This window comes from Anabrus simplex, chromosome X (genome assembly GCF_040414725.1).
Source record: "Anabrus simplex isolate iqAnaSimp1 chromosome X, ASM4041472v1, whole genome shotgun sequence".
Taxonomy (NCBI): Eukaryota; Metazoa; Arthropoda; class Insecta; order Orthoptera; family Tettigoniidae; genus Anabrus; species Anabrus simplex.
In genome coordinates, this window is record NC_090279.1 from 193,927,895 (window position 1) to 193,953,438 (window position 25,544).

Sequence of the window (25,544 nt, forward strand, 5' to 3'; positions counted from 1 at the left end):
CAAGTGCCCTTGGCCTCCGCTATAAGCGACCCAAGGTTGTCTTAGATTAGTCTCCCCTTAAAATGGGCGCAGGTCACATTCTGACCAGTACTGATTTCGTTGTCACCAGATCCCCCTACCTTACATTAATGCAGCTTCTGTCAACTAGTTAAGAGATAGCACCCAAGACCTACACGGTCGGAGGGCTAAAATCCTCAAGGGATCCAATCTACCTGGATTCCGTCTGAGACTTGGGGCATGGTCAGCAAGTGTCTGATTGATTTTGGTGTAATATTGAATACTAGCTGCTGTACCTGAACAGCTTATCTTCTAAAGTGACGGGCCGGTAGCGGCGCTAAGAAACGCCCCCTCCCCCCGAAATAATTGAAAACGGGCCCCTTGTTTCGTGATAAGGAAAGTTACAAGTTTAATTCGTAATACAGAGTTGTATATTGTTACAGTGAACACCAATGACGTAACGATGGTACGAACGTACGTAATGGTACGAACACACACACAATAAATGCATATTCCAATTATAGTAACCCTAACACGCTGACCGTCACACTACTAAGAAATGATCTCGTTCCTAGGACCAACTATTGTGCAACTTAACCGTCCATCAGAAGCCTACTTAGGTACACTGACTGCCGAGAGTTATAAACAGGCTCGAAACTTTAGTATTTAAAGTTTAGATAAGGAGGATGTCTTTGTTATCGCATCTTCGCTGACTACTGGGTTCTCAGAACTGGCTAATTACTTCACAAGCCTTGTTGATTGTTGTGAGTGGCAGCAAGGGATGGTTATTATTGGAACAGGTGGGAAAACCACATTCTTTCAGAAATAACTACCGTACTCCTATTGACGAAAGAAACTCTACACTAAGACGGCCTAAGTTTGGAATAACCCTCTGTAATACAAATAATACTGTGTTGTGTGCTGTAGCTTTATCAATGTATAAAATCACTCTTCAGCTACTGAATTAAGAAACAGTCATGTGCCCCTCACAAGCCATCCCCCCTCCCCCACCCTCCGCCCGCGGGGTCTGCGGGGTCCTTATTGCCGCAACTGGACCTATGTTGCCAGCTCCCTACTACTGAGAAAACAGTTATAGCAATATGAATGCGGCACATGGCCCTCTTAAAAAGTAATACTCTGAAAAGCTAATGGATTGCGAGGACATGTTGAGAACTTCACAAACAAAGATATACGGTATGTAAATTGCTCCGCTACAAAGAAAAGCATAGAATCGTGGTTTTGTTTTTTTCCCCAGAAGGCGAGAGAGCAGGTACAGATTCTGTGGTTGTTCCCCACTTAGTACGACATACAGGGGTTACAGATAATGCATCCTTTCATTCCGCCCATAGGTAAAGTGACAAACTGCTGAAGGAAGGATTGACGGAGAAGACAGTCCAAAAAGGGGGACATTCCACAATTTTGGGGGACAGATACATTTTTGCTCTAATTTTGAAACAAAAATTTGAACGTTTCCAAAAGCATTATGTTACCGTTTCCCTCCTTTTTTTTTTTTTTTTTTTTTTTTTTGACCATGAGTACTCTTACTGAAGTAATAACAGAAAAATACTTTTGAAAAACATTGTTAACAAATACGTCGCAATTGGGAAATATCCTGGTGGCAATAATCACTTACAGTAATGTTATAATAAAGTAAATTAAAAACATAATTACCCAACAACAACTACAACAACAAGTGTACAACAAGCAATTCAGTAGAAAGAAGATACAACCTGTGACAATAATGTTCGGTGAATGAAGTCAGAACGGTCGATCCGCCAACACTGGCGACACACAATGCAGCACCTGCGTAGCAGCAGGTTTTGACCACCTGCTCCCAACGTTCTTCAGTTGAGCATCGTGTGTGTGCCTTGTAAGACCTGTTTGACACAGTGCGTGTTTAGTGTGTTGGTTCTGAACTGCGAACAGGAACATGAACGACCAAAAGGTCAATGTACACTTTTGTTTTAAGCTTGGCAAGACACGGAAACAAACGCATGCGATGCTGGTTCGTGTTTATGAAGATCAAGCACTGTCCTTGAAGTGTGTGTACGAGTGGTTCGCGCGTTTTCGAGGAGACCGGGAAAGTGTTTCTGACAACCCCCGTAGCGGAAGACCGGCGACCGCCGTCAGTGACGAAAACATTGAGAAGGTGAGGCCATTAATCACGAACGATCGGCGATTAACTGTGCACGTGATAGCCGATGAACTGCAGATTAAATCATAAATCCGTGCGACAAATCGTTACCGGTACCCAGAAGTTAGGGAAGAGGGAAACGTGTTCTCGTCTTGTACCGCATCACTTGACTGAGATCAGAAGCAGGCACATTTAGAGACTTCACAGGAATTTGTCGAAACGGCGGATGTGACACCAAATTTCTTGAAATTGTATCGTCACTGAGGATGAAACCTGGTGTCTCAGGTACGACCCTGAAACGAAACGGCAAAGCATTGGATGGCGTTCTCCGGGATCCCCTCGTCGGAAAAAGGTCAGAGCCGTAAAGTTACGCATCAAAACGATGTTCATCACCTTTTTCGATAGTCAAGGCATCATCCACAAGGAATTTCTAACTGAGGGAACGACGTTGAATGCTGCACGGTACATATAAATTTTGACCCGTTTCATGAAACTTCTACGCAGGGTGCGACCCCAGTACGCACAACAAGGTTCGTGGCTTTTTGTCCATGACAACGCTCGCCCACACACAGCCAATATCGTCAAACAGTTCATGGCACAAAGCGGGGTGGTGCAACTTGAACATCCCCCACACTCGCCAGATCTCAATCCTCCAGACTTCTTCCTGTTCCCACGTCTCAAACTCGCTTTGAAAGGAAAGAGATTTGCCGATATTCCTGACATCCTTGCAGGACACGTATCGCCGATCTCAGCAGTGCATAGTTATAGGAGGGGACTATTTCGAAGGACAGTAAAGTCACTGTCGTGCATTGTTCATCTATGTTGATAGTACGCGACTATTCACCGAACTTCATTGTCACAGGCTGTATTAAAAGAAATACTACCAGTATAACATTCTAAATCCAGCATCATCATCATCATGTACAAATTCACAGATACCAAAATTTCACAGTACATTAGATTGAGCGTTCCAATTACTATTATATTAGCATTGTAAATATGAAATATGTGGAAGGCTACAATGTGAACTCTGAATGAGGGTGATTTTTTAATACTTTCTTATTAATTTCTGGATACTTTTTCTTGCAGGAGGCTGAGTGTGAGAATGCCGCTATGGATATCAAGTATACGACCGATACGAAGATCGAAGATAACTCGAGAATGTTCAAGTTACAAAAAGCGAACTTCGACAAGGAAGTTAACACTGCTGTGAGTACAACTTGTTAATTCATTCACGGTTATTATTATTATTATTATTATTATTATTATTATTATTATTATTATTATTATTATTATTATTATTATTATTAGTTTGTTTCGTCCAGCGATAGACCACGCTATTCCAACCTTTTTTTTTCTTGAGCTTTAACACTCGCCTATAGCTTGTTCCATGTTAAGAAAACAGTATTGCTCTTATGACAACAGGGTTGCCATATCGAACGGCTCTGCTCAACACCATCACGGGAAAACGGCAGCACATACATTTGTGAAATTCAGTATATAAGTTCCAGACAAAAGGTGGAAGAAACTAAGCTATAAATTCATTTTGTGAACTAAAGAGGACAGGGGGTTTACAGGGGCTATTTTTGGTTTGTACGGAATCAGATGTAAACTACAACACATAAAAAAACTTAGTGTGAGGCAAATTGAGGGAGAAAACAGACAAATAATTTTTATGGGCTCAAGAGGTGAGGGGATGCATTTAATTGCATTTAATATTATTTTTTTTCAGGCAATAAAGGCTAGAATACTGTAGGTGACTCTACAAAAATTCACAGTATTAATGTTAAAGAAAGAAATCACACACGTAGGCTTATCACATAACTCTAACTCAGCACAAGATTTAAAGCCTGAAAACACACACGCAACAAATAAATACTATATACGACTTCACTAGAGAAGTGAGCTGCCGGTGGTTCACAGAGTGCGGGACTACACGAGGGTTGTACCAGAGCAGCACAGAAGAAGGGAAATGAAGGAAGGCAACGAAGCGATGGCTGATCCCGCCATTGTGCCTCCTCCCTGCAAATGTATTTATGAAAAACAAAATATTATGTAGTTATTTTAATAACTCACGGGCAAAAATGCCTCATCCTTTATATCAATCTTTCATAATACATTACAAAATACAGTATAATATCCCTTAATCACGAGGAATTATGGGTGTCTCAGAGGGGGTGTGTTCACTCCTTAGGTCCATAAGAGCAATACTGTTTTCTTAATGTGGAATGAGCTAAAGTGCTCTTGCATCCTTCTTCGATCAGCTTCCTTCCATTCTTTGGTCCACGTCTTGCCTGTCTTCATTTTAGGTTTTGTTTGAAAACTCCATAAACCTACAAGTTTCCTCTTTAAAGGGTCACATTGAAAGTTGTCATCACGTAAAATCCCCAATTCTTGTAAATCCTTTTCAACCTCGGTGAATCAGACCGGGCGAGTTGGTCGTGCGCAGCTGTGAGCTTGCCTCTGGGAGATAGTGGCTTCGAACCCCACTGTCGGTAACCCTGAAGATTGTTTTCTGTGGTTCCCATTTTCACACCAGGTAAATGCTGGGGCTGTACCTTAATTAAAGGCCACGGCCATTTCCTTTCCACTCCTAGGCCTTTCCTTTCCCAACGTCGCCATATGACCTATCTGTATCGGTGTGGCAAAAACAAATTCTGAAAAGAAAAGAGAACCAGACCACTTTAGTTCTTTTTATTCAGAAAGTAGGCAAAGATTTGAGTGAACAATCTTTCTAAATGTTATTTTCTCCATATGCAGGTATAGTTCATGATGGTGTCTTCTCCTATATTTTCATTTTCCTTCACTGGCCCCAATATCTTCCTTAGAATCTTTCTTTGGCTTCTATTTGAGACCTTTCCTATTCATTGAGAGGCATTCTGCTGCATATAGAGCTTCAGGTCGAACTACTGTACAGTAATGTCTAAGCTTAGATTAGAAAGATATTGACCGTTTCTTATAGATATCTTTGGTGGGGTGGTAGACCATTTCCATCTGATTGATTCTTGATTTGAATGCCTCTTTCTCGGAAATATTAGGTTCTATCCACTCGCCTAGGTATTTGAATTTCTCTGTCCATTTTATTTTGCCTTGATTGATCTGTAGATTTCTAGGAGCTGCCTTGATGTTTATTATTAACAATATTATTATTATTATTATTATTATTATTATTATGTTGTTGTTGTTGTTGAGTTTACTAACCTATGCTTTACACCATAGAAAGCCGAAGCTCAGCTGGCGTATGAACTCCAGGCAGCCAAGATCCGTCAGAGGATTCGTAATGAGGAGATTCAGATCGAGGTGGTGGAACGGCGGAAACAGATAGAGATCGAAGAGCAAGAAGTCCAGCGTAAAGAGCGGGAACTGAATGCCACCGTACGTCTTCCAGCAGAAGCAGAAAGCTACAAGGTGCAGACGATAGCCGAAGGCAAGAGGTCAGTAACCTAGGAAATATACTCTAATACTTACTCACAGACACACATGTCCTTAAAAGAAACTGCACCTCCTGTATGCTGGTTGGACTAAATATTATAAGACTGACATGGAATTGACCCTTGTTAAAGAACAGGAGAACTGCCCATCACAGAAAGTGCTAGAACCTGTGATGCACCAATCGGTTGCTGTCACGTGTCTACGCATGCACATCTCCCGGTTGCTCAACACGCAAATGGCGCTTTAACACACGTGCATGATTAGCACAATACTTTTCAAGAAACGAGCGTAGATGTGTATTATTCAATTTATGTAGTGGAATGTTGCTGAAAACAAAAGCCTTACAAATATCAGCAGAAAATGTACTAAATTCACACCGTGTTGTCACATCGGTTAAAAGTAGCTGTTGCTTATTCTTACTTTGCTCTTTTGATCTGAGATGTGAAGCTGTTTTTGAATGCTGTTCAGTTTGAAATTTTTATCACATTTGACACTCTTGTTGCACACTTGACAGTATACTACATCACCGTCACTTGTATAGTCACTATTGCCTGATATCCACTGTTTACTTTTTTAAAAAAAAGACCGAGAGCTCTTATCTTTAGGCATTTTTGCAGTTTAATCTGGTATTAAAATGAAATGGCGTATGGCTTTTAGTGCTGGGAGTGTCCGAGGTCATGTTCGGCTCACCAGATGCAGGTCATTCGATTTGATCCCGTAGGCGACCTGCACGTGTTGATGATGAACAATAACACAACACATACACCCAGCCCCCGTGCCAGCAAAATTAACCAATGATGGTTAAAATTCGTGACCCTGCCGGGAATCGAACCCGGGACCCCTGTGACCAGAGGCCAGCACGCTAACCATTTAGCCATGGAGCCGAACAATTTAAACTGGTAAAATACTTCAATAGACGACCAACAAGTTAACAGATTGTCCGACTCGTTGGCTGAACGGTCAGCGTACTGGCCTTCGGTTCAGAGGGTCCCGGGTTCGATTCCCGGCCGGGTCGGGGATTTTAACCTAAATTGGTTAATTCCAATGGCACGGGGGCTGGGTGTATGTGTTGTCCTCATCATCATTTCATCCTCATCACGACGCGCAGGTCACCTACGGGTGTCAAATAGAAAGACCTGCACCTGGCGAGCCGAACCCGTCCTGGGATATCCCGGCACTAAAAGCCATACGACATATATATATAGTTAACAGATCGAACACACTTGTTTAAGCAAACCTTGGGAGGCTACTGTAAGGAGAAAGGAATGTCCGAAGGAAATAACTGTCGTGAAATGCATCATAATCCGTCTACCTGCTTGTATTGCGACACTGAAAGCCCTTTCCTAGATCAGAGGAAGGCTTCTCGTGTTGCCAAGGGATGTAAAACATATAGAGTTCATTAGATTTTTATTTAATTCAGAAATCTTTCATAATCGATCACACATACGAGAAAAATATACCTGTGTATGCACTAAATGTTCAAAATATGCATTTGCATATGTGCCTATGCATTTTTAAATATCCGGGCCCTAGTAGCGACACATGTGACACCGATTGGTGCATCGAAATCATGGTTTGTAGCATTTTCTGTGAATGGGCAGTTCTACTGTTCATTAACAAGTACGTACATTATGCAACAAGCCTACAATGGCAATAATTAAGACACGAGTACGTTTATAAAACAAGCGAAGCGAGTTTTTAAATTTCCATATGAGAGTCTTCATTACCATTATAGGCGGGTTACATACAACTGTTTATGCTCGACGATAGTTATAACTCTATTTTTTAAATATTCATAAATTTCTGTCGAGATGTCGCTTGACAGTTGAGCTTCCTGAACGGAGCGCATGCGCTGGGTTATTGATATTCCGTGAGTGGATCAGAGACCTTGACAGTGTCATATGTTTTCAAAACTTTGATAGAAGGTTATCATAACCTAGCTTTATTTCAAACACAAATTGTTTATTGTACAGTTGGTGAAGTGAATTTGCGGGAATGTGTCGTGAGGTTGTGGAATATTGGAAGTAGAAGGTGCATTGATGTTAATATGTGTGTCCGACATGTTTGATTTTGGAAACAAGTGCGAAGCTAGTGCGTTGAGTGCAGGTGCGATGCTATCCTTACCTAATTGATCAAACAGTTGTATCATAATGAAAATCTGAACTCTGATTGGTGGAGAACCTGTATCATAATGAAAACCTGAACTCTGATTGGTGGAGACCCTGTATCATAATGAAAACCTGAACTCTGATTGGTGGAGACCCTGTATCATAATGAAACTTGAACTTTGATTGGTGGAGAACCTGTATCATAATGGAAACCTGAACTCTGATTGGTGGAGAACCTGTATCATAATGAAACTTGAACTCTGATTGGTGGAGAACCTGTATCATAATGAAACTTGAACTCTGATTGGTGGAGAACCTGTATCATAATGAAATTTGAACTCTGATTGGTGGAGAACCTGTATCATGATGAAAACCTGAACTCTAATTGGTGGAGAACCTGTATCATGATGAAAACCTGAACTCTGATTGGTGAAGAACCTGTATCATAATGGAAACCTGAACACTGATAGGTGGAGAACCTGTATCATAATGAAAACCTGAACTCTGATTGGTGGAGAACCTGTATCATGATGAAAACCTGAACTCTGATTGGTGGAGAATCTGTATCATGATGAAAACCTGAACTCTGATTGGTGGAGAACCTCTATCATGATGGAAACCTGAACTCTGATAGGTGGAGAACCTGTATCATAATGAAAACCTGAACTCTGATTGGTGGAGAACCTGTATCATAATGAAACTTGAACTCTGATTGGTGGAGAACCTGTATCATAATGAAACTTGAACTCTGATTGGTGGAGAACCTGTATCATGATGAAAACCTGAACTCTGATTGGTGGAGAACCTGTATCATAATGGAAACCTGAACTCTGATTGGTGGAGAACCTGTATCATAATGAAACTTGAACTCTGATTGGTGGAGAACCTGTATCATAATGAAAACCTGAACTCTGATTGGTGGAGAACCTATATCGTAATAAAAATCTGAACTATAGTGAGCCTTATTAAGATTCAGTTTTCTGGCATATAATGTTCATATTTCGGCATTGTTGAGCATAATATATTTTCCGGGCCAGCTTTATTTTGTCCATCCTTTATATTTGTTTGTTTATTGTGATGTGTAAAAATAGTATATAGTTACCAGTACATTAAAGTGTTGATCCATTAGTTTGAAATTTATCTCAAATTATTTCACATACAGTAAATACTACCAAAGCATTTATATTAGTTATTGAATAGTAAAAAAGAAGCTTTTTTAATTCTGTGTTTATAACCGCTGTCTTTGTTATATACCATCTTTAATATGGTAGATTTAATGTAAAATTGATGTAGGCGATGTGATCTTGGAACTAGATCAGATAAAGAGTAAGAGTACCTCAAGGGAGCCTTCTTGACCCTCGCTTAATATATTGTTACCTAAACAAGTAATTTATTTGATGGTCATGCAACAGGACACAGACAGTAGACGTAGCCAAGGCTGATGCAGAGAGAATCAAGAAACTGGGTGCTGCAGAAGCTTGCGCCATCGAAGGGGTGGGCAAGGCGGAGGCCGAGAGAATGCGAATGAAGGCCGCCGTCTACAAGCAGTACGGAGATGCGGCCATCATGTCGCTGGTTCTAGAAGCATTACCCAAGGTGAGAATATTGGAATTTGTATCATTTAAATATGTAAGTCTCTTATTATACACATTGCTAACTTATATAATACTCTCTGCCATGTAAGTACAACCATACTCTTTCTCCCCTTTAAACACTAAAGCTAGTAATTTAGAGTTGTTTTCTAACTGTTGGGTTTGATTTAGTGTCGCCAACCATACAGTTTAGGGACCCTACTTGCCGATACGACGTCTTACAGCTACTCTTAATCTTGGAGGTTGGCACTATGTAGTCATGACTGTCACTGCCTTATTGTAAAAATCACTCGTGTTACATTTTGCGAGAATAAGTAAAGCATATTGTCTTTTTCTGTAGGATTGCAAATCTGTTTGGGTAAAACCAGGTGAGTGGAACTGTGACATGTTCGAATAATGCATTTAATAATGTAGTAGGTGTTAAATGACAAACGCAAGCATTTTATTAATACGGCCTTATTTCGTATGTATAGCATTCAATTAGGATGTATAAGAAGCAAGAAAAACCTTCAAGAAATTCACTGTAAAGAGATCAACGTTACCTCCTCCATAAAGATCAGTTCAGTTCAAATGGAAGGAAATTTCATTATCAACCTAACCTAGAAGTACGAACAGCAATAAAGGTAATTAAAGAAGGCAAAGCATCAGGCCCAGACAACATCAATGTAGAATATTTAAAAAAATTTAATGCGGACAATGTGAAGTGGCTGACTGTAAATGTTCAATGACATCTACGATTCTGGCAACATTCCTTATGAGTGGCTAAAATCAGAATTTATTGCATTACCTAAAACAACCAGAGCCAAGTTACGTGGCAATTTCAGAATGATAAGCTTTATGAGCCATTTGTTGAAACTTTTTCAGAAGGTCATTCACATATGAATATACAAACTCTTGAAGATCAAATTTCACCTACACAGTTTGGTTTCTGAAATATAGTTGGCCCTCAGGAAGCTCTATTTAGCATTCAGGTACTATTTCAGTGATGTAGAAACATAAATTGTGATATTTATGCCTGTTTTATTGACTACGAGAAGGCCTTTGATAGATTGCAACATCACAAGGTGATTGAAATATTAAGAAGTACTGGTCTAGATGATGAAGATCTAACAATTATTGTCAACTTATTCTGGAATCAAACTGCTTCTCTTAGACTGGGAGAAGAAAATATGGAAGACGTACATATCCAACAGGGTGTACGACAGGGTTGTATAATGTCTCCATTGCTATTTAATATCTATTCAGAATATATCTTCAGGGAAGCACTGGATAATATACAAATGGGAGTGCTTTTAAATGGACAATGGATAAACAACATATGCGGATGACACTGTAATTTTTGCAGATAGTATAGAAAGTGTACAATATCTCATTGAAAGAGTAGCATTCACTAGCCATTAATACGGTCTTAACATTAATATAAAGAAAACCAAAGTTATGGTCATAAGTAAAATCTTTATTCCCTGCATGTCATCTAGTAATTAACCATAAACCTGTTGAACAAGTCCAGAAATACGTACACTTGTCTCGGTATCATCGTTAATGATCAATGGGATAATTCGGTTGAAGTGAAGTCCCACACTGTAAAAGCTAGGACTGTGTTCAACAAAATGGGAAAACTGTTTAAAAGTCATGACTTAACACTAGTTACAAAAATGAGACTCCTTCGCTGCTTTATATTTTCTGTTCTTTATTACGGTGTTGAAACATGGACTTTAACGAAGTTGCTCAGTAAAATATTAGACGCCCTTGAGATGTGGCTATACCGAAGTATGCTAAGAGTGTCATGGACAGATCATGTCACAAATGCAGAGATTATTTGACAAATGAGAAAAGATAAGGAAGTACTGACCACTGTAAAAACAAGAAAGCTACAATACCTCGGTCACATCATGAGAAACAGAAGCAGGTAGGATCTACTGCAAGAAATCCTACAAGGAAAGATACCTGGAAAGAGAAGTGTTGGCAGGAGACGAATCTCCTGGCTAATAAACCTCAGAGACTGGACTCTCAAACATTGGCAGGGTTACTCCAAGCAGCTCACAACAGAGAAGACACAGCCAAGATGGTTGCCGACATCCGGAACGGATAGGGACTAGAAGAAGAAGAAGAAGAAGAAGAACCTAAACTAACCTTGTCTTGTCACTACTTTAGTATGGTTTGCAGACTTAAGGCGGCTACACACGTTACGGTAAAACTGTGCGATTTAACTGCAACGATGAACTGCGCAGTAAAACTGAAAGCCCTATAGCCTCCACACGGTACAAATAACTGCGTCAATCGACAGTACTCATCAGGCATTTATCAAAGCAACATGTCATTGATGGATGATGATGATGTACTAGCGGTGTTGGTCCTATTGTGTGTGAGCAAAAGAAGACACGCAGCGTGTGGTCTAAAGATTGGCTACTACAGAGAAAGCAATATTCACACGTAAATTTATTAAATGAGTTATGCTGCATACCACAGAATAACAGCACGTTAGTCCTGTTTGGTCCGGTTCCATGGCTAGCGTGCTGGCCTTTGGTCAAGGGGGTCCCGGGTTCAATTCCTGGCAGGGCGTAACATTGGAAATACAACTGTCACATGGAAATTTACAGGATATTGCAGAATTTTCTTTATGCATCTTATATTTCGGGGAAAAGACTCCAAGACAGCTGCAGATAATACATTCCAGTTATCGGTTTCACACAGTTATACAGTAACGTGTGTAGCCGACTTAACGTTGGTTTTACAAGAAAATTATTCTTAGCGTTACATGTAGTATGTGTTGTTCATATAAGAAGTCCACTAGATGAAAATACCACAAACACGGAGTGCATATCTCGTCAGTGCCTGACCCCGTTATTTTAGATTTTTTTAACTTTGTTTAACTCCTTTTTGTAAGAAGTCCTAAGATTATTCTTTTCTGTTACGATTGTGACAGTCTTTAGACTTTGTCTGCCAGAGACAAGATTCATTTCTATAGCATTCAATAAAAGCTTCTAAATGCTCACAATATCCGCTTTGGTCTTCCTGAGACATGTTGTGATAATTTGTAGCGCCCACTGTCTTAACGAGTGACTCACTTGAACTGAGCATTCGGCAGTCGCCACGGTCCACACGTTGCGATAAAACTGTGCAAATGCAATCGACACAGTTTTATTGGTTAGAAAAATGAACTTGCTCCGATGAACTGTGCAAGCAGAAATAACTGCAACGATTTACCGTCCACACGTGAGATAAATCTCCGCAGTTCGTTTGGTGCAGTTAAATTGCACAGTTATACAGTAACGTGTGTAGCCGCCTTTAGCCTTTGCATATTCTTATTGACTTATGGCATTTGTACATGTAATATATTTGCTTGTGTGCGTTATTACAGCAGCGTGGTTTCACGTAAGTCTGACAAGCAACAGCAAATTTAAAAAAGAGAATTTATTATTTACATCAGGCGAACATCGAAGAATACTGTTATAGTAATGCGTAAGTTAAAATAAAGGCAGAAATATACTCAGGAGACGATTGAAATTCTATGGCCACATCTGTAGAATGGACGACAGTAGATGCGCAAAAGAACTGCTTGGTATAATTAAATCAAAGAAAGTCAAAATAAGCTGATTAAAGGAAATAAAGCAGGACTTAAAAGAAATGAATATCACAGAAGATATCATTAGGGATTGCAGGGCTTTTGGGGGTCTGGTTGCAAAGCACACGTTCACGGAAAGGGCTAAGAAAACCACAGGGAAGCAATGGACGGAAGAACGTAAGAAACAGCATAGCGAGTTCATGAAGAGATTTTGGGAGGAGAAGAAAGGAAAACCATCATCAAGCTAACAAGTTCCAACCCTCTCTGTAAACGGGCATAACGAAGAAAGAAGAAGAAATTGAGTCAGGGTGGGAGAGAATGTTTTTTTTTCTTTAATTCCTCATTGAGCTTGAAAACCGACTTACTTATGAATATCTTGATTTATCATTTACTTGGGTAGGGGCACCTCCATTATTGATACTTACATTGAGGTCAATTTGTTGATGGTTATGTCTCATGATATCAATATGTAACTAATCACTACATCATCATCATCTGGAACAGTTTCTAACCACAGGCTGGGTCTGCTTGGAACATAAGCCTCTCCACCACTTCTCTTCTCTCACTGTCATCCAGTTCCCTCCTCTTGCTTCGATGTTCTTCTTTACACCTTTCAGCCATTTGCCCCTCGGTCTTCCTCTAGGTCGCCTTCCCTTCAGCTCCATTTCTAAAGTCTTTCTTGGTATTCTCTCTTCTCTCTTTCTCTTAACTTGTCCATACCACTGCAGCCTTGATTTTTCTATCTTTTCCTGTAAGGGTACCTCATTTACCATTTCCCGAACTCATTTCTTACTTTGTCCATTCGTGTTAAACCTACTCGACACCTTTGAAACTTCATTTCCACTGCTTGTATTCTACTTTTATCCCTCTCCTTCATCACCCACGTTTCTGATCCATATGTTAGAATTGACACAAAATAAGTCTTGTAGATCAGACGTCATCACATAGTTGCTCTAGGGAGCCGGTGTTACTTGTTCCACTCGGGACAGATGTTTGTCACGCGACAAGAGAGCAGCAGTCAGGCGGGTTGCATAACGTGCCGGTACTGTACTGGCGCCACTGGCCTTCAGCACATAGAGTACTACGTCATGCACTTCCCCTACTTGCTCGCTAAGCTGCTCTCGTTCCTGGAGAGCGGGGAGCAAACTGGCTCCGAAGGCATTTCGCTCTCTATTGACGATGCCTGTTGTAGATAACATCTTTACATCACCTAATTTTCCTGATTTTTCTTCTTGTTCTGTCCTGTTTCTTCTTTTGTATTTAAATATATTTTCCTTTGTTTATGTTGTTTATGCCAACGGCCGTAGCCGTGTTGAAACACCGGATCGCGTGAGATCTCCGAAGTTAAGCAACAATGGGCGTGGTCAGGAGTTGGATGGGTTGCCACGCGCTGTTGGTGGGGGGGTAAGGGAATGGAGGAGCAGAAAGGAACTGGCCACCCTACCGCACGTAAACTCCGGCTCAGGAACACCTCTACGGAGGTTCGGACCTGCCTTCGGGCAGAATAACCCTTACCTACCTATGTTGCTTATGTAAATATGTATTACATAGGATTGTATAGCTTTTATTGTGTATATTTGTGTACTTTGTAAATATATATACTTAGGTCAAGTCATAAGTCATGGCAACTATTTTTTTTTCTCGCGAACAGGAGACAACATGGAAAATCTAACATATTCATTGGGAAATGTATGGTATGTACTTGCGTATGATGCCACTAGATGGTGTATGTAAACAACAGTGTGGGTCTAAGCATGCCCCCAAGTTCAGTGTGTGAGTGAGAGCGTCACAAAATAGAAGTCAACAAGCAGGAGCAACGATCGTATATTAAAATAGCAGTTCCCTGCGGCACAAATACATGCCAATGCCATGCAGAGCTGCGGGAAGCATTAGGTGTGCATGCCATGCCCTACAGAACAGTGGCGAGGTGGGTGGAGATGTTCAAATGGGGTAGAGTATCAACTGCTGATTTGCCTCGCCCAGGCCGCCCAGTGTCCATGGACAAAGATGTTTATTACAATTCCTTTCTGTTGCACCAGTTGCGCCGTGCAGTGCGAACCAAACGTCCAGATCTTTTGGACAACGCCATAATCCTACATGATAACGCGACAGCTCACACAGCAGCCATCGTTCAGCGTCGCTTACAACGATGGGGATGGGAGGTTCTTCCACACCCACCTTATTCGCCTGATCTGAGCCCATGTGACTATGATCTAATCCCCAAAGTCAAAAAGCCGTTACGTGGACAACGGTTTGCTAACAAAGAGGACATCGTAACAGCATTTCGGAGAGAGGTGTCTCATGTTAGCGATACACATGCAGCGAATGGTATTCAGCACCTGCCCCACCACTGACAACGCACAGTGGAAACCTTGGGTCATTATTTTGAAGGTCTGTAACCAGTGGAGACCTGTCCTTCGTACGTAGTCTTGTGTATTTGCTGTCTATACCATAATAAAACAATGTTGCATTCTGTCACTTTCCTACGAGAATCTCCTGGAGTCAGAATTTGTGTTCAGGCACTATGCATAAGTACATGCCCTATATTTCCAAAAACATATCTTAGATTATCCGTTTTGTCTCCTGTTCGCGAGAAAAAAAAAAGTTGCCGTGACTTGTGACTTGACTCTCGTATCTTTCCTTTTACATTAATATCTATTGTACATAGCTCGGATTTTTGTAATTCAGCACTATGCTGTTGCTGATCCTGAATAAATAAATGAAAGAAAGAAAGAAAGAAAGAAAGAAAGATGGCAGCAGTGATGAGGCATTAAAAAAAAGAGAATAGGGCAGCAATGTTTGCGTTTTAGTGTATAGCCTTGAGTGACAAGCATGTTATATATAAGTCCGGATTGTTGCCCGCTGATTACAGAAATGCATATTTAAGTCATTTTTAGTCATTTAATTTTTAGGTCAATTTTTTTACAAATTTGCATCATTATTTTGTCAATTTCAGCAATTCATTATATTAGTTTCTTGTTTTTAAGTCATTAAAGTCATTTTTTCTCATAGTGCACTGCACTGCCTGCAGCTCCAAGCAGCTTGTGCAGTCTTGGTTGATGTGCCAGTTACAAATCGATGAGCCCAAATTGACACAATGTGGCAAAATGCAGCCGACCTAGAATGAGTAGGCAGGAAATTTATAATTTCCAATAATGGACCAGTTATATTGGAATTACCTCTTACAATAGACAGGGGCTACCACTCCCTTCAATTCTGATGCCTATAAAATAATACAGGTTAAAATAGAGTTGGAAACTATGAGGAAAGTTTTAAAAATATTTCTTTTGCAGATTGCTGCCGAGGTTGCAGCTCCTCTTGCCAAGACAGATGAGATTGTTCTTCTGGGCGGTAACGATTCGATGACATCTGAAGTGTCTCGTCTTGTTGGCCAGGTACCACCCGCTGTCCAAGCACTTACGGGTGTTGATCTGTCAAAGGTAAGTAGCTTACTTCATGAAATCTAAGTTCAAATGTCACTATATAAAGCCTGTTGTATACAGTCAAACATTTTTTCAAATTCAAGACTTCACAATATAATTTTATTACTAATGGTCTATGTTTTATATTATAATATAATATATATATATATATCTTTGTTCATTTGACCTATTGTGGCTGATGATGGTGTCCAAAAATATCGAAACCGATACCCAATAAAAATGTTGTGATCTTGTATTAGTAACATACTGTGTATTGGTATAAGGTGGATCATTTGCACTCTCCTTTATTGTATGTTAGTCTCCTTTCAATACCGACCAAATATGAAGTTTTTAATATTAAATTATCCAGATGAGGTAACAATAGATTCAATTTTTAATGACTAAAAATAAATTCAAAAATGTAGTTTTTTTGTATTTGCACTTCTTTAAGACCCAATGTTTCTTGAGGTTTTAAGCTTTTCATCACCTTTATGAATAAAAAATTATGGTTTCTAGAATTTTTTTACATGGGGATAGTAAAACTCGGCATTGAGGTAGCATATTGGTAACTCAGCACTTAACCCTTTGACCGCCAGCCTCATACGCGGAGTCCATGTCCTATACCGCCAAGGCCTAATGAACACTTTTTACCTTGCAGTAAATTATTCGTAATAACTTCTGTTCAATTTATGTAAATTGGATGGGCATTTTTTTGTTTGAAGGTAATGCTTCGGACATTTTATTGATGTAAATTAATGCACCTTTATTTTAAAAAATGTTTATTTTATGAAGTGATAACTCAAAGAAATTTTTATTTTCTTTGAAAAAAAAAAGTATTTCACGATCAAAAACCGGCAAGAAAAAAATATTTCAATTATCAAAAGCTGCATTATTTTAGAGAGGTGGTGTTCCCTATGCTATATATAAAAAGATAGAGCCTTATGTACAATATTAAAGTTACAATATATTTATTATTATTATTATTACATTAACGTGAAATTTTCTAATCTTACATTGTATGCAAATGCTGCAGTTCCTAGTTTGTTTTAAGTAAAAAATTACTACTAATGTATATTTCACACATACTTAACGCTCAAAAATTCACTTTTTGCCTTAAAAATATGATACAAGAAATTATTTACTAATATTGACACATGTTTATGACGTGCTCTAGCAAATGTGCTTAGGGAGGCACAAAGGGTGTACACTCTTCTAACACTGTTTACAAATGTATCTGGTCTTTTTTTCCATTTACCACCTTGACTAGTACTACTCTTTCTGAATACGGAACAGTTGCGTTCCTTTTTTTTTTTTCGGTAAAATAGTAAGGGGTTCGTTACTCGCCCGCGGGAGCTGAATTGCCGCTTGGCCACCAAGCCACTCGGCAGCAAGTTCCTCAACTAAACGTGTTGTATATAGTCTTATTTAATCCAAAACTAGTCCAAAACATGTATTATACATTATTAAAACGAATAAATAACTTGGAAAGTACTTTTTCCGGAACGTCCGATCAATCGGACGTTGGCGGTTAAAGGGTTAAAAATGTTAAAAGTTTTGTTGAAGGAAAAGAAATAGTAATTTACTCAAACCTTTATTTATAATATATTGAAGTATTTGTTTATATAAATATCATGGGAGGAATTGTTCCTTTTTTTATTTTGAACAATTCCTTCAGCAGCTGGTTTAACCTCAAATTAGGATTAATATGGAGGCAATTACTATGTTCGTTCTTCAGATAACAAAATATTGATAATGTTTGTGCATGAAGATGTGCAGAGTAAAATGGAACTAGACATTTCAGACCTTTCTCACTTACTTTCTTATTACAGTATCAGGAAATCCCTTTCTCCAAAAATTGATCAAGTTTGAATAAAGTCTTCAATAAGCAATCACAGATCACTTCAACAAATTCATCTTGCCTCCTCCTCATAGAGAATACAGTAAAGCTCCAAGTGTCCGCAAGTGCCATTAAAATGTTTTCAAATTACGAACCTAAAAAGAAAAGAAGAAAAAACAGTAGGCCGCGCAGTGCGGAGGTCGAAAATTACTGACAGGTTTATTGTGCATTGTAATCCTATAGGCTTCCTTGGAATTTGTGGATGAGTGGCAGGCTCTTGCTCATTTGTTTTGGTCATACCTTTCACATTCTCTGATCACTGACCTTGAAGACCCGATCCACTCTGACAAGTTCACTTACCTTCCTCCCCCCTCTCTTCTCTTGGCCTGGCATTGGTGTCAGTTGTCAGTGCTCAAGTTTAGTGTTTCGTTAGTTCCTGAAATTAATGAAAAAAATGAATGAAAACCTACAACCTGTTTTCCAGTTATTGACCGGGTCAGGGATGTAATGAATGAAGCAGATATAGGCTGTTAGTACGATGGGGTCGCCACTCCCAAAGTGATTTATTAATGACTGATAGATGCTATGAAATGAGAATGGAGAGTGTTGCTGGAATGATAGATGACAGGGAAAACCGGAGTACCCGGAGAAAAACCTGTCTCGCCTCCGCTTTGTCCAGCATAAATCTCACATCGAGTGACCGGGATTTGAACCATGGTATCCAGCGGTGAAGGGCCGGCGCGCTGCCGTCTGAGCCACAGAGGCTCCCTCCTGAAATTAATAACGGCTGAAAAAATGAAAGAAGGCTGTGTTAACGATTTCACAAAAGCTTGAAATGATTTCTAAAATATAAAATGGCACTTCAAAGAAGCAGATGTGTTTGGATTATGGGATCAGGGAAACAACAATGTGAGAAGTTTTAAACCAAAAATACAAACTGTTGGCCTTTGTGTGTCGGTGTCGGATGAAAAATGAATAAAAACCACTGAAGAAATCCACCTATAATTAACTTGATTTGCCATTAGCGGAATGGTTAGCAAGAAGCAAAAATGAGTGACTGTTTTTTTAAAAAGCATAACTGAACACTTTTTGTTTACCGCACGGTATTGTTTTTTTGTTTACTATTCTTTATTTTAGTAATTTAGATGTAGAGCAAGCCTCCGTGGCTCAGGCATAAGCGCGCTGGACTCTCGCCTCTGAGTTCCAAGGTTCAAATCCCGGTCACTCCATAATTATGAGATTTGTGCTGGACAAAGTGGAGGTGGAGCAGGTTTTACTCCGGGTACTCAGGTTTTCCCTGTCATCTTTAATTCCAGCAACACACTCCAATATCATTTCATTTCATCTGTCGCTCATTAACAATTGCCCCAAAGAAGTGTGACAGGCTTTGGCAGCCAGCACAATTCATGTCCTCCCTGCTAGACGGGGGTTTTATTCATTCCATTCCTGACCTGGTCGAATGACTGTGGATTTCCATTTTTATTCAGATGTAGAGCAAAGTTTTCTTCTGTACTGTACATATTTCATAAGTGTTACATATTATGTTTTTTTTATGCCAATTTTTTTCCCTTTTTACACCTCGTTTTTAGTCTTTTTTCAGGTTATCCATGATTTTCACTATCCACGGTGCCCTTGTCACCCAATTCCGGGGACAATCGGGCTCTTTTATTTTGCAAAAAAAGAATGCATTCTAAAGTGAAGGGTTTTAGCATAAATAATATTGGGGACCCCTGAAATTGGTTCCACGGACCACCAATTGGGGGTCTGCATAATTAACAGGGTTCTACTCTATGTATTTTCTTCTATGTTTTTGCTTAATCTTTCTTTTTATAAATATTTCATGTTTTCATCCATTTTTACATTCCATTGCAGGTATTGAGCAAAATACCGGGTGCCAAGTAACCGTCAGCCGATCCGTTCATCGGGCTCGTAAGCTGCTGACAAGCCAAAAGATTTGGTGCAAGTGACGACTACTCTCGCCACAACAACACAAATGGAACAAATCTATAACAACAAGAAACTTTTGAGCTAAATGAAGAAGACGAAAAATTTCAAAATGTCAAAAAAGAAAACCTTTTCTCTCAGGTACAGAGTTTTTTTTTTTAAATTGCACCTGGTTATTACATTTGAGCCTTCCATCCATCCTTTTCTCTGAACACCCACTCTCGGTAACTTCCCTGCATTTGCACTAACAACAAGATTTTGGGGAAAGCAATATGAATCTCGTGGTGTGAAACTTTAACAATAAAGAGTGTTGTGTGTCTGCGTTCATCTACTTTTGTTAAACACTGATGCAAGAATAAAACATTTTTAATGATACATTATATTAGTGTATTTTTTGAAAAACTTTCTCATTTTCTTTTGGTATCGTGTTACTGTACTCTGTATAGTTTTTAATTTTTCTTATAAAGTAGAATCTCAGAAGAAAATATTTGTAAGACTCATTCTGAAAGTTTTATCCCATTCATTTCCATCTACAGTCCAGTATTGTCTGGTATTTAAAAGAATGAATGATGTAGGTGCAGACCTTTGGATGTCTGAGAATCCTCCCATTGTGCTAACTTTTACTGCAGGGAGAGGCACTAAACAGGGGGAAGGATTGCCTGCAGTTCAGTTTGGCACACCTAAATTATTGATAATGTGTTAATAATGAATGAAGTTGAAAACTAATGTAGATCTTAAACTTTCATCAAAGCTGCTGCAGAAAATGACGTTCACCGTTCTCGATACAAACGTTGCATCTGCATCCTCCTATCTTCGCCTATGAAATTTCACATATCGATCATATGATTTAATTCTCCAGGGCTTCAAAAGTACAGGGAGTATAATTTATGACTTCGTAGCAGAGTACCAAGGCATAGGAGTGCAGAGAAACGGTGACAGCAAACACAGTGACTGTAATGGCGAGCGGACATAATCGTCTCAAAGAAGCAGCATGATTACGCCTATAGAAACTAAAGGAAACTGAACTCGCCAGCTGTATACATTTTACAAAGGAAAAAATTAAAGTGAAAACTGTCAATACAGAATGATTCTAATATCTTGTAATGCTGTATACATGCTCAGGACAAATAAATAAATAAATAAATAAATAAATAAATAAATAAATAAATAAATAAATAAATAAATAAATAAATAAATAAATAAATAAATAAATAAATAAATAAATAAATAAATAAATAAATAAATAAATAAATAAATAAATAAATAAATAAATAAATAAATAAATAAATAAATAAATAAATAAATAAATAAATAAATAAATAAATAAATAAATAAATAAATAAATAAATAAATAAATAAATAAATAAATAAATAAATAAATAAATAAATAAATAAATAAATAAATAAATAAATAAATAAATAAATAAATAAATAAATAAATAAATAAATAAATAAATAAATAAATAAATAAATAAATAAATAAATAAATAAATAAATAAATAAATAAATAAATAAATAAATAAATAAATAAATAAATAAATAAATAAATAAATAAATAAATAAATAAATAAATAAATAAATAAATAAATAAATAAATAAATAAATAAATAAATAAATAAATAAATAAATAAATAAATAAATAAATAAATAAATAAATAAATAAATAATAAATAAATAAATAAATAAATAAATAAATAAATAAATAAATAAATAAATAAATAAATAAATAAATAAATAAATAAATAAATAAATAAATAAATAAATAAATAAATAAATAAATAAATAAATAAATAAATAAATAAATAAATAAATAAATAAATAAATAAATAAATAAATAAATAAATAAATAAATAAATAAATAAATAAATAAATAAATAAATAAATAAATAAATAAATAAATAAATAAATAAATAAATAAATAAATAAATAAATAAATAAATAAATAAATAAATAAATAAATAAATAAATAAATAAATAAATAAATAAATAAATAAATAAATAAATAAATAAATAAATAAATAAATAAATAAATAAATAAATAAATAAATAAATAAATAAATAAATAAATAAATAAATAAATAAATAAATAAATAAATAAATAAATAAATAAATAAATAAATAAATAAATAAATAAATAAATAAATAAATAAATAAATAAATAAATAAATAAATAAATAAATAAATAAATAAATAAATAAATAAATAAATAAATAAATAAATAAATAAATAAATAAATAAATAAATAAATAAATAAATAAATAAATAAATAAATAAATAAATAAATAAATAAATAAATAAATAAATAAATAAATAAATAAATAAATAAATAAATAAATAAATAAATAAATAAATAAATAAATAAATAAATAAATAAATAAATAAATAAATAAATAAATAAATAAATAAATAAATAAATAAATAAATAAATAAATAAATAAATAAATAAATAAATAAATAAATAAATAAATAAATAAATAAATAAATAAATAAATAAATAAATAAATAAATAAATAAATAAATAAATAAATAAATAAATAAATAAATAAATAAATAAATAAATAAATAAATAAATAAATAAATAAATAAATAAATAAATAAATAAATAAATAAATAAATAAATAAATAAATAAATAAATAAAGTGAACTCACTGCTGAATGAGTCCAGAAGATCGAAAATGTAATTTTTTTATTTTTTATTACACGCTGACAAAATATGTGAAATACCAGTTTCCTGAGCCACTCTCCAAAGCAACATAAATGTGGACTGACTTGCAGTCTTGCCTGTATATTTCCTGACATTTCCTGTTTGGGAGCCGTTCTCCTTTGCTGTTTTTTCTTACTATTTACAGAACTATTACTACACCACTTGTGAACGAGTTCTTGCACGTAACATTTTGATGGTTCTGTAGTACAGGAAGACTGCTTATAAAATTTTCAAACGCACCTTTTAACTGGTTTCATCTTCTTGTGCAAATAACACTTGAACAAAAGTATTCTCTGCTCTGTGATATACTTAACCATTAGTTGCTAGTGAACTGCTGAGTCAGCTGTCAAGACTTATCACGCCAAGCTACACAAGCCATATGGCGCTCACTTGGGGATTCCCAGGGCCTGTGAGCAGAAGTGTGAAGTCTTAAATTATTATCCCTTGTTCTTGTACAGTTTCTATTTTTAAAAGTCCATGATTAATTTGCTCATCAAATACCTGTTATAATGCATGCATTGGCTGATGAGCTGTATGGAGCAGTAGCAGAGTATCCTACTGGAAGCTGTGTTGTCTCAAAGGCATTGCAGTGCCACAGATGTGACATCAAAATTTGCGAACGGTTCTGTCATACGATTTCTTCTTTAGGTGAAATGTGTCGACTAGAAATATCAGTTGTCCAATATTATACGTCACATTATTGATAGCTGTTACAAATAACGTTCAACAACAAGAACTCCATTCATGAACTAAACATTCATTTCTTATGCTTACCGCTAACCATGCTTGCCGCACTACCCGACCACTGACTCTGTCCCCACCACTCGGATACAAAGCAAGCATTTCCCCTGTCCACTCATGCAGCAGCACCACCTAATATGTCAATAACTTTGCTGCCTCTTCTTGTAACTATATAATATTAAAAATAAGTGTGATGTCTATTCCTTCGCTGACCTAGTGGTAGTCTGATTGGATGTGTTTCTCTCTGGAGGACGCATAGCGAAGATTTTGGGAAGCATAAAGAATTGCCACAGTTCATTTATTTCATGTGGCAAAACCCCCAAAAATGATTTGTGTCTAAAATTTCCATATAAGTTAGCATAATGAGCAAAGACAAGAAAAATGTTGCAGTTGGCTCAACACAAAATTGCAGATTAATTTTAGTTAATTTTATATACTGTTTGAAAGATTTCAGCAAGTAGGATTTTTAAAATGTAGTTTTGAAGAAATGAAAAAAGAATTTGAAATTAAAATACAAGAGAAAGAAGGGAGGGATGAGATATTTTTGAACAGTGGGAACAAACACAGGAATATGATATTTCTTTGTATAGTCAGTTTGAAGTAGAAAGTAATGATGAGAAAAATTAAGATTTTATGTGGCCAGGCTTGATGACTTTTTGGCACTCCCTTGTCTTTATTCCAACAAATATTAGCATTTATTTGAATCTGAATGGAAAGTGTTCTGATATGTATGGGTGAAAACTTTCAGAAAGAGTCCATAATATTGTCCTTCTAAGACTGTGATATTACAGTTGTTCTTTGTCTTCAGTGACAAAATATTTGTTCTGGAATCTGTACTGTACAAATTGACCACTTGTTTTATTCCACGTATACTGTAGTGTGGTTCGTCTCCATTGAAATATTGAGCGACTATTTTTGTATATTGGTTTGGAGTGTTACTGTTATATATAAAAATACACCAACTTTAAAGGTAACACTTTATATCACATCTTTTACACATTGCAGTTCAGAAAATATCCATGATTGCATTTCCATTTGCCATTTTTTTGTTTGTATGGTCTTCGAAGACTGTGCAAAATTATATTTTTCGAGTTACAGTTAAGTTTTCTCTCCATATTTCAGATGTTAATGAATAATTTTTAAAACCAAAGGAGTCTGATTTTGAACATTTTTAGAAGCAATGTTTGTAGAAGTAAAAGCAGAGAACAGTATCTGTAGGAATACACAAGGTTAGGAACCTAATGATAGGTGACAGGGGAACAATTTCTAAATTCTTGTTGATATATTTGGCCTGTTTTGATGTACTGACTGCAAAGAGAAAGCTATGTTTGTATATTATATGAGGCTTGTTCTAAAATAACTCTTTACAGGGCTTAGCTTCAACCTAGTTAACTTTGTCTCCTTGGAAGAACTCTCAATCTTGTTTGCACTTATGGAAGCAGTGCTTGGCAAGTAATTTGTGTGATCTTATGCAGTTCTGCTTACAATTTCAGGTTGATCTCTTAGATCATCCTCTCCGGATGAGTTGCAATTTGGAGAATAGAAAAATATATGCCAGGGCTAGGTCAGGTGAATAGGGAGGATGGGAGAATATTTCATGAATCTCTGGTTATGCCTTAGCTGAGGCAGCACAAGTTGTTTCTCCTGAAATCTGATCCTTTTCTCCTGACATTTTTTTTTTTTTTTCCTCTTCAAATATCTCAAGACTCTCAGATAATGCCAGTTGTTCACCATTGGACTGTCATGTAGGAATTCATGGTGCACAACACCGTTGCTATCAGGAAAGGACCTTCAACAATGCTTTCACTGCCGACTTGATTTGCTGCGCTTCCTTCAGTCTTGGCAATTTTTCCCACTGCTTTTCAGTGTCATGAGATCGTTAGGTAAAAGTCAATACGAACCAAAAAAGACCAATAAAAATGGTCAAATTAATCAATTTAATAAATTCTAAACATATACTCTACACGCTCACAAACCAACAAATGCCGAAATCCACAGCAGTTAACTAGTTACTTAGGAAGGATACCATTATACAGTGCCACCTGCTGGAAACTGCAAACACTTCGCA

At 36.8% G+C, this 25,544-nt stretch overlaps 1 protein-coding gene across 2 annotated transcripts in view; it reads left to right on the top strand.

The window, feature by feature from the left end:
• Flo2 (flotillin-2) overlaps nt 1–21,201 on the top strand; it is an 85,457-nt gene extending 64,256 nt beyond the window's left edge. For both annotated transcript variants that reach the window (XM_067158882.2, XM_067158883.2), the window contains 5 exons: nt 3,221–3,340; nt 5,351–5,565; nt 9,084–9,267; nt 16,122–16,268; nt 19,960–21,201. In XM_067158882.2, coding sequence (XP_067014983.2) covers nt 3,221–3,340; nt 5,351–5,565; nt 9,084–9,267; nt 16,122–16,268; nt 19,960–19,989 — 696 coding nt within the window. In that variant the 3' untranslated portion in view covers nt 19,990–21,201. The remainder of the gene's footprint in view (nt 1–3,220; nt 3,341–5,350; nt 5,566–9,083; nt 9,268–16,121; nt 16,269–19,959) is intronic.
• Nucleotides 21,202–25,544: the final 4,343 nt, after the last annotated feature.